This window comes from Stegastes partitus, unplaced genomic scaffold (genome assembly GCF_000690725.1).
Source record: "Stegastes partitus isolate 25-593 unplaced genomic scaffold, Stegastes_partitus-1.0.2 Scaffold1035, whole genome shotgun sequence".
NCBI lineage: Eukaryota > Metazoa > Chordata > Actinopteri > Pomacentridae > Stegastes > Stegastes partitus.
Genome location: NW_007578766.1, coordinates 14,506 through 24,862, shown reverse-complemented (window position 1 = coordinate 24,862; position 10,357 = coordinate 14,506). Strand labels below are relative to the sequence as shown.

At 45.9% G+C, this 10,357-nt stretch overlaps 2 protein-coding genes across 3 annotated transcripts in view; one reads left to right on the top strand and one right to left on the bottom strand.

The window, feature by feature from the left end:
* The window catches only part of slc25a45 (solute carrier family 25 member 45), an 11,511-nt gene extending 9,390 nt beyond the window's left edge, over positions 1–2,121 (top strand). Inside the window, exons 4-5 of the mRNA XM_008295276.1 lie at positions 42–276; positions 1,423–2,121. Coding sequence (XP_008293498.1) covers positions 42–276; positions 1,423–1,712 — 525 coding nt within the window. The 3' untranslated portion in view covers positions 1,713–2,121. The remainder of the gene's footprint in view (positions 1–41; positions 277–1,422) is intronic.
* A 1,311-nt stretch (positions 2,122–3,432) lies between these two features.
* The window catches only part of LOC103367277 (solute carrier family 35 member E2), an 8,395-nt gene continuing 1,470 nt past the window's right edge, over positions 3,433–10,357 (bottom strand). For both annotated transcript variants that reach the window (XM_008295258.1, XM_008295259.1), the window contains 8 exons: positions 9,427–9,886; positions 8,583–8,718; positions 8,260–8,387; positions 7,611–7,731; positions 7,483–7,536; positions 7,334–7,406; positions 7,003–7,148; positions 3,433–5,784 (listed from right to left, as the gene is read on the bottom strand). In XM_008295258.1, coding sequence (XP_008293480.1) covers positions 5,556–5,784; positions 7,003–7,148; positions 7,334–7,406; positions 7,483–7,536; positions 7,611–7,731; positions 8,260–8,387; positions 8,583–8,718; positions 9,427–9,706 — 1,167 coding nt within the window. In that variant the 5' untranslated portion in view covers positions 9,707–9,886 and the 3' untranslated portion in view covers positions 3,433–5,555. The remainder of the gene's footprint in view (positions 5,785–7,002; positions 7,149–7,333; positions 7,407–7,482; positions 7,537–7,610; positions 7,732–8,259; positions 8,388–8,582; positions 8,719–9,426; positions 9,887–10,357) is intronic.

Genomic DNA, 10,357 nt, shown 5'->3' with positions numbered 1-10,357 from the left:
TATGACCCTGTCACACAGACTCTTACTGGTTCTGTTCTAAGGTGCTGGCGTGTGCACCCATCGACCTGGTGAAGGTGCGCCTGCAGGGTCAGACGTCCGCCGACCGTTACCGTGGACCGCTCCACTGTGTCGCCGTCATCCTGAAGGAGGACGGTCCCAGGGGTCTGTTCAGAGGAGGGCTGGCCCTGGCTCTGAGGGACATACCCTGCTATGGACTCTACTTCCTGCCCTACGAGGTGGTTAAGAACACTCTGACTGAGAGCGGCCGTGAACCAGGTCGGTTATGACCCACAAAGTCAGAACCATAATACTTCATCTGTATTGTTAGATATGAAAATAATGATAATCATTTTGAAGGACAACTGAACAGAATGGTCCAGTTACATTAAGAGATGACCTACTTCATACTCAGAGCCAGATTACTGTTTTGTTCCTATCCTTTATGCTTTAAACACTTTTTGTAGCAGCAGAGTGTCTTCAGTTCTGGTTAAGGGGGATTTTTTTCCCCCATTCTTCCTGCAAAAGGCTTCTGGCCTCTACTGCTGTCTTGCGTGCTCCCTGGAGGTCTGTCCACAGATCCTCTATAGGATGGATGGATGGATGGATGGATGGATGGATGGATGGATGGATGGATGGATGAGAGGTTTTCTGCTGTTTACTCTTCCATGAAGCTCATATTCGTGACTCTACCCTCCAGAACAGTGAACTCCACTCTGATGAATTCACTGGAAGCTCTTTTGAAGTTCTTTGGTTGAGTTTCTAGCAGTTCAGTCGGCAGCTCTTGTGAGAACTCTTCTTGGTCTTGCAGACCTCTACTTCACTTCCACTTCTCCTGCCATTTCTTAGTTAGTTTAGAAGCTGATTAAACAGCCCCCTGAAACACCTTCCTGTCCTCGTCCAGCCAGCTCCTGTGTCGTGTTGAGATGATCTGGGCAGCTGCTGCTGGTTGTTGAGACAAGCTTTGAGTTGGTCATTAAACAGCTCTGAAGCTCCCTGACAAATGAATCGAGGTCTGAGAGCTTAAATCTGTTTGGCTGGTCAAACCTTTGCTTGATCCTTCTTTCATTTCTTTCAAATTGTACAAAACATAAACAGCACAATAATAGTGATTTAAAGGCTTTTGCTGATCAGTTCATCTTAGACTCAGTTTTTTGTCCAGGGTGCCTAAACTATTGTAGAAATAAGTAGAAGTTTGGACTTTGTGATGTTTAGATTCTTATATTTTTGACTAATTGTCTTCATGCTGACTTGGTATCTTTTTGACTTTTGTCGTTCCTTCTTTTCGTCTTTTCTCTGCAGAAACAGGTTTAGAAAAAGAAGATAAACAGACCAGAAAAAGCAGCATTTATAAATGTCCTGTTCTTATTTAAGCTGCTATGATTTCAGTGACTTCCATTAATTGCAAATGGCGTCTGTTCTCAGGCACCTTTGCGATCCTGACGGCGGGCGGATTGGCGGGTGTGATAACCTGGGCCTTCGCCACGCCCATGGACGTGGTGAAGGCTCGGCTCCAGATGACGGGTGCTGGCGGCCGGCACTACAGCGGCGTCCTCCACTGCATGAGGGTGAGCGTCAGGGAGGAGGGAGTCAGGGTGTTCTTCAAAGGCTTCCTACTGAACAGTGTGAGGGCCTTCCCCGTCAACGCCGTCACCTTCCTCAGCTACGAGAGTCTCATGAAAGCTTTATCCCCACCAGCAAAGCCAAGCGTGTGAATGGATGCGTGCCTTGCCTTGCAGAATGACAGAAATGACTCCTTATGGATATTTTATTACACGATACGACTGTAGGTCTGATGTTCTTATGGTGCCTTTGTTGGATGATGAGCATTGAAATACTGTTTTCTAGCTGGACCAGGTCAACTCTCATGTAGCTAATGTCAGAAACTGGGACACTTTGAAGGTCATGTAGTTTGCCTTTAGTTGGTTTCATGTGATTGAAGATATCAATGTTTAGCTGTTTCATAGGAATCAAACCCACTTTACTTTACAAAATCAGAATCATTACCTTTGTTGCACATTAAATGCAAACATTTGCCTGTTTTTTTTTTTACTGTAGGGAGTTTAAATCCCGACCACTGGACACAAACACTTGAAGATTTTCCTAATAAACGATACAGAAATATGCAGTTGATCTTATTATTGGAAGTCTTGACAGCCCTGGATACATAAACGTGCAAATCAGAGGAAGATAAAGTGTTTGCTTTGTGTAGGAGGTTCCTCAACCAGCTGCCTCCAGGTGGCGCTCTGGGAGTGTTCTGCCTCTGACGGAGGTAACGAACCCAAACCAGCCACCACAATAATAAAACAAACTACACACATCAGACACAGGTGGGATTTACTTCACACTGACGGGTGGTGACCTGAGCCACAGTGGTAAATGGTCTGCATTTACACAGCGCTGTTATCCAATATGTTCACACACACATTCATACACTAATAGCGACAGAGCTGCCATGCAAGCTGCTGCCTGCCATTGGGAGCAACTTCAGGTTCAGTGTCTTGCCCAAAGACACGTCGACTGTGGAGGGGATCAAACCACCAACCTTGCGATTGGAGGACAACCAGCTCTACCACCTGAGCCCCAGTGATCATCTCCTCTCCCGTCATTCATGCTGATGCTACTTCAACATGTATCACCCACATTGTTCCAGACCAAACCCCACCTTGATCTAGTGTCTGTGGATGGTGCCAGAACTAGCCTGATCCACGGATGTCCAGCACCACAACTAGCGTACTACATTTCACAACTATGTGGGACGACACTAAACTGGATGCTGAGAGCTGTGCATGTGGCCCACTTCCTGAAAGGGGTGTGGAAAAAAAACCCCATTAGAACAGAGCTAAAACCCAGGGTATTATAGGCACGGGAGACTTAAATATCTGAGCAATATTATCGGTTGTTGTGCAATATGGACCCTATCAAGGTTCTGTTCACGCTCGCTGCTTTCATCAGCGTTTCCAGAGCAGTTGACCTGACGTTCACTTTGTACACTTCCTGCCCCAAAATCAAACAGCAGTGTTAGCAGTGAGCTGGCATTTGGCACATAGAGCCACACGGGCTGGAGGAGAGTGGCAACAGAACTAAAATAAGAGTAAATATTGGACTTCAATTCATCAGGTGGCTGCCAATGTTAATCAATGTTTGCCAACACATCTATTTTAGCTGCTAAGCCAGTGTTGAGTTTACAGGTTCAGGTCAGCGGTTAGGACACATGACCACTCCCTGCTCGCTCCCCACATCGTGTGACCTTCTCTCCGATGTGCCTCTCAAACTAAGACAAAAAAAAAAACATGAGAACATTTCCACGGTGATGAATGAACCTTCAAGCTCAACAGAAACGAGCTGCTAATAGAGAATAAATGTGATGAATGAAGACTCATTGAGATGCTGGTGTGCTGTATGTAAATGAAGAACCTGCTGACCACCGACACATGCCGAAGACAAAATACTTTTAATATCTGCACAGTGTCCGCCAAACATCGGTACGTCCACACGAACATTTTTACATCTTTGATTTGCACAGTCCCAAACACAGTTTTAATTACCTCAACACTTTCCACAGACGAGCCTTTGAACAGAAGGTGCATTTTAGAGACACGGAGGATTAGTATAAAACGACATCGTATGTATACAGCTTCTTTAATAAGCACATGTTGAGATATAAATTCTCAAACGGTAATAGAAAACAGTCATGCAGAATGAAAATATCAACAATGGGAATTTTTTTGAAATGCTCAAGTCAGTGACTCCTACGATCAGGCTCTGTGGTCACAATACATGTAAGACGAGAAAAAAGCTGCTTCTTCAGGCACAAAAACTGCAGTAAAAGTGGAGCATTACTAAAATGCTCTCCAAAAAAATGAACTGACAGCTGCTGGACTGACAATGATTAACACCAGCGAGTCCGATTGGACAGCTGATGGACTTTGTTAGTCGCTGAGCTCAAGAACAAGAGACTAAACGCAGCACGTCAGAACAAATGTAAATGTGTGTTCAGTCATTGGCACCATGTAGCTGCTTTTGGCAATGTGGCTCAGTCCATCGACGTGGAACAAGTTTCACTTTCACCACAGAAATCAGACTCAGTGAGGAGAGAGAGGGAAACAGGCATCCTCCAACAGCTCATGTGTTCATGGATGAATGTAGGTTGAACACTTCAGACCTACTTCAGAGCAGGTTTCTACAACCTCATCACAACTTAGGTTTTGTTTTTGAAGTATTGATCTTGTTTTTAATGACAGAAATACGATTGAGGTAACGTGAAGAAAAAAGATCCAAGAAACAGCCAGTCAGACAATCACACCGCCTGGAAACGCATCAACAGTTCTGCAAATCTGTCGGTAAAACCAACAGATTTTAGCAGCATTAAAGGATTTGTGACTAAGAAAACCAAGTTCAAAGAACCCTAAATCACATCAGCATGCTTGAAAGGCAGGTTTTTTAGTTTAATTACCAAAATGACTCCATTTATCAGAGCCAGAAGATGTTAAAACAGAACTGTTGGGTTTTCAATACTCCAACAGTCTGTGATGTAACACTTGGTCATCAAATCTAAGCTTAAAATCATAATATTTAGTCAAAATCACTTTTTTTTCTACAAGTCTCCTGTAAAAATCTGACCAAAACAAACTGGTCGAGTCAGATTTGATAAAAAAACTATAAATTCCTGCTCCTCAGCCGAACCGTGAAGTCCTGAGTGACTCAGCTGCCTCGTCACCAGAACTCTGGGACTGTCCAGCTGAACTGCAGGCTGTGTACACCGAGGAGACAGGAAGCAAGCGTGAAAACAAAAAAAGAAAAAGAGAGGGAAGCTGATGTTCAGAGGGTTCACCTTCCCTTCAGCTTTATTTCACAAACCCGGCGTTCATCTGAAGCGCCCGTGATCGTCTGACTGCTGGACAGAAAGCGACGGCGCCAACGGGCTACAAAACCTAAGTTGTGACAAACAGTTTTTTCTCAGAAATGAAGAATGTGTAATAAACAGCAGCTTGTCCATCCGTTCCCTTTCTGAGCCCATCTGTTCAGGAGGACAGGGCTGGCATCCCGGCATGCTTTGGAGAGCAGTCAGTTTACAGAGACAAACAAACAAAAACACGACATGACGGAGGGACAGCATTCCCAGAATGCAGCATGTGGCGTTCAAATGTTTGACACTTTTTTCAAAAAAATGTGTCAAACGGCCAGTCTAAGCTTTGGCTGGACGAGCCTCAAAAAAGGCCTCACATCTCAGGCACCGGTGCCCTGCTCACACCTTATGTTCAGATGCCATCGGAATACATGTGCACTGGATTACACATAACAAAATTTAAAACGATTTACAGACAAAATACATTTAGTCGCTGCTGTACCACAGATAAGAGAAACCAGCATACTCTGGAATGCAAACGTAAGTCACTTCCTTAAAAAAATCTGAAAGACGCCCTGAGCTTCTCCTTTTTACAGACCGACACGAGACAACGAAGGATCAAGCTTACTTAAAGTGGTCATCTAGTCAGTGTGTGGACTTGGCCCAAACCGTCACCTCAGGCAGCATCGCAGCCTCCAGCGCCGAGCGTTTAGTGAGACTCAGAGGCCTTGAAGTCCTCCTCCTGCAGTAGTGATTTCTGGTTCTGCTCTGCCGCCATCGCCTGTAAGGTCTTCCTCTGGATCTGCCTGGCTTTGTTGTACAAGAAGACTCCGATGAAGACGAGGACGGTGCCGGCGGCGCTGAGGATGGTGATCTGGTTGCTGAACACGATGATGCTCAGCCACACCGACAGCGCGTGTTTAACGGTGCTGGCGACGCTGAGGAAGAAACAGGGTTGTGACTGCTGGGATTACATCACATTCAACCCGTTTGAATCCCAAAAACCCATCAGTGGGCTTGAGAGACTTTTCTTCTAGAAATAACAGGAAGTGAAATGACACCACGAGAAGCTGGATTTTTCACCTTCTGACGTCTTGGACCCTCTCATCTATGACATGCTGGTTTGATGGAAACATTCACCACATCTAAACCTAAAATCATGACACTACATAATCATCACTTTGTTCTTTATGTCTCTTCTTTAAAAATCACCATAAATATACCATTTGCACTAAACAGATGCTGTTGGCCTCAGTGTCACTGGGAGTTTTCCACTGCACCAGGCTGAACTGCAGCATGTGTAGACAGTATGGAGACAGCAGTGAAATGTAAACAGTTCAAATATCTGTATATTTAGAGCAACCTCTCATCCAGTGCTGGTAACACCAGTGGATACTTGGAAACATGTTGTACACATGGATACCAGGTTTTTATCGTGGATTAATCGTAGCAACCGGACTTGTTTGAGTTCCTTGAAGACGTTCCACCTCTCATCCAAGGGGTTTCGTGGGGTTCGTTTCCCATCGTGTCAGGGGGACGGGAGGAGCAACAAACCCCCAACTGAAACCCAAGCTCAGTTGTTAATGTCTCCTTCAGGATATCAGTATGTGGAACTCCCAACTAGTCAGTCAGAGCTGATGAAGCCTCTTGGATGAAGGTGGAACGTCTTCAAGGAACTCAAGCAAGTCCAGCTGCTACGATTAATCTACAAGAAGAACCATGACCTGGATGACTGAGAACCTTCACAGACATACCAGGTTTTTCAGTATTTGTGAAATAAATAATCAAAGTGCACAGAAGACATTTCTGACTTCTCTCTACTTCTGGCTGTAGTTGAGCTGTTTCCATACAGGTGAAGACCTTTTAGTGTAAAACGAGCCAAGAAACCCAGAAAGTGCTTAAAACTGGGTCCACATACAGCAGCATGCTCATTAACAGTTTCACAGCACCTTCATTATGTGGCTCTGACTCTGTATATGAAGCCTGCACTGAGAGCCAGGAGGTCTAGTTCCTGTTTTCATAGTGTGACAGTGTGCTCCCCTTCAGTCCCTCAAAGTACAACAACGCCGACGTTAAAATCAATAAGACAAACAGTCTGTGTGTACTGAAATGTGGGACACAACACAAGTTTGTCTTTCGACTCGCTGTTGTCCTACCTGAAGGTAACGGGGGATATCCGGCCCATGAGAGCGTAGGCCGTGACGCTCTGCAGGTGAAACAGGCAGCCGTCGAAAAGCAGCAACAGGATGATGTCCTGGCTGATGATGAAGCTCTGGCCACTCTTCCCGCTCACTGGAATGTCCTGAAAACACAGAGCAGAGTGCAACAACCGTAAATAAACTACCTGCTTGTTCTCCTGTGTGAGACATCTTATTGGAGTGACATCTGCTAGAAACTCTTCCATAAATAAGTAAAGACTAGAGGGGTATCACACACATGTGACAATAGTTCAGCACACAAGGATTTAGCAGCGGCGTGTTGACCTACCAAGAGGAACACCCAGGCCGGTATCAGCATGATGATCGCTGCTGCACTGGTATAGAACTGCAGCTCTGGAGGGCTGAAATAAGACAATATAATCAGAGTTGGAAGTCTAGTTTAACAGCTGCAAACAAGAAGAATTTCTCGTCTCTTACCTGAATCTGTATGTGTCTCCACTTAGCAGTTTTTTGGAGAATACGTTCTGCAGGCTGAGATGAGAGAGACAGAGTTAGTAAAGCATCATCGCAGCGCTGCGGAGAAGCTCTGCTGAGTGCTGCAGTACCAGTCCATGATGTTGGTGGAGAGGGCGGCAGAGAAGCCGAGCATGTTGAAGCTGATCTCGGTGGCTGTGCAGAGCGCCAGGCCGGCCATGACCGGGAACAGGGACAGGTTTACCCACAGGCCTGCAGGTCGGAGAGCAAACAGTGCACACAATGAAACAAGTCACGGAGCTTATCAGCACAAACCCATGACTGATTTCCTTCTGGTACGCCGCCGCTATGCACGAATATGATGTGACTGATAGGGCAGTTGGAAGCCTCCGTATTTGGAACAGTGAGGAGTTTAAGGAGACAGTGGACCAGAGGGGTGCTGGTTTCATTTAGATCTCTGCAGTGCCTGAACTGAGCTGTAAGTCCGTGTGTCCTGGCCTCACTGCACATATGCAGTATGTGCAACATGACTTTAAACAACAGCTTCTGCAGCTTCATATCATCACATTCCCACCTCCAGGCTTCACTGCCAGAACCACGTATCCACTGTGAAACATGCTGGTACCCATCTGAGCAGAACAAACATATCTACTCATTTGACCAAAGAATCTTCATGTTGTCCAACGAGTTCCATCTTGCAGTTTGGCTCAAAACCAACAACATGCATCGGACTCCCTGTTAGACGTCCTCTGGAGCCTGCACACGAACGTGGGTGTTTACCTGTGTACTCCCCAAGGATCAGCCTGGACATGATGACGGTAAAAATGGGCGCTGAGCTCTTCACGGTCTCAGCAAACGACACCGCAACGTTCTTCAGGCTCACTAAGCCCAGCACCACAGTGGTGAACCTGACAACAGAGACGACGACGTCAGGGTTGAACGTAAACTTGTAAATGTAGGAGTTGTGGTTTATTAAGCTAGTTCTGCACCTCAAAACACGAGCATTGTCTAATGAACCCCCCTTGAGTTAGTACTTTACCTGCACACATTAATGAGCATGTTTTAATCATCTGTAAGTAACTGTAGAGTTTAGATTGACCCACCTCATGAGCCCCACAAACAGCATGATCATGATGAAGTTGGGGGGATACTCTGATCTGGACTTGTGCTGATACAAGCAGCAGGGGACAAACATCTTCAGACAGCCTATGACGGTGGTGGAGAGCATCTGAACAGCACCTGAGGAGCACAAGACACAAAACAAAACAGAACTGTCAATGTATTTCTTGCACTGACTTGAAAAAACTTAAATATTTACTGGTGCTGCTGCTGGGAGCGTTACACTATCATCAAAATGCAAACACTTAAATCTACTTCAGAAGACTGCGTTAACAACTAGTACACTGTTATAAGACATAAAATAACAATGAGGTCACTGTGGGGCGTTTCAGTTTAACGTCTGTGGCGCCCATCAGGCCGTTCGTGATGTGAAAGTGTCCTTAAATAAACCTGCAGAGTCACTTTAAACCTGCTCATAGCCGCGCTATCAATGACGCAACATTTTGTTCTCGAACAAGTTTCATGTCTCTGAAAGTTGCTTTTCATGTTGGGGAGGAAGTTAATCTGAGAAATGATCAGCATGTTTCTGACATCGCTTCTCACTTTTACTCTGAGTCACCGTTTTACATGAAAACCTGCGTGAACGGTACGTTTGTCAGCCAGTGTCTCAGTGAGAAGATCTGTAGCCTGGAAATGGAAGTCATTGGGGGTTAACGTGTCGTCTTAATGGGCTGATATATTTCACATTCCTTCATACTCTACAGCGCTACAGAAATGGCAGTGGCTTTTATTTTATACCTCCAAGTTTTTAAGACACACAAAACACAACAGTAAGGACTTTAACCATTTTAATGTGAGTAGTAGCAGAAGTATCTTAGGCCTCCTTACCCAGCATGCTGGGTTCCCCTTCCAGCAGTGACAGGATGTACTTATTGAGGAACAGGGTGCAGAAGCTGAAGAAGTACCAGAGGCCCAGGTAGGTCAGCGAGCGCCAGTTCCAGACGCCAGACTCTGCCTCGATCACCGTGGTCTCCGTGACCGTGATCTTCAGCACCTGCTCCCCCGGCAGGCTCTCGCTGCGGGCCAGGACCACGCGCTCCTGCCGGGTGCGGAACGGCGACAGGAGGCGCCACAGCGGGTGCCGAGCGCTCTGCCTGCTGCCCGGCATCACGCCTGCTGCCTGAGGGCCCTCAGGGGCCCAACAGGCGGGTTACAAGAAGGGAGATGATGAGCTGAGGAGCGTGTTGATGGTTAGTCCATCTTCATCTGTGCCCAGCAAGAAATCTGTCTTTTTGTCTTGCAGTGGCAGCTGGGAATGGATTACGTACTGATGCCACCTGTCCAGGAGCTGGAAAGAAGAAATATTGTCGTCTGTCAGGTGAGAGGAACAAAGAAAACCCTCACAAAAAAAGATCACGGGGGGGGGAATTCAAATTGTGACACAATACTAATAATAATAACTGTCCATCCACGACAGGTTGTTGAAGATCTATGTGTATTTAGTCTTGTGCCAATCTAATATTTTATACAGAATAACAACTGCATGGAGCACAGCTTTCATTATCACTACTTCATCAACACTGTTCATCTGTTAGCTGCCTTCACTGGCAGACAGCTGATACAGTAGCAGTGGTCATCCTGAGAACTCACATGAGGGTGGCACAAAGTCTCGTTCACATTGGATTGTCTTTCAGTAAAGCCCTGCAGGCCAAACAGTCATTTCTTTGGTATTTCGCTTTTATCATTGTTTAAGCATGCAAAGCTGTCATCCATCCATCCATCATCTCTACACCTTAATCCTCACTAGGGTGGTGGGGGG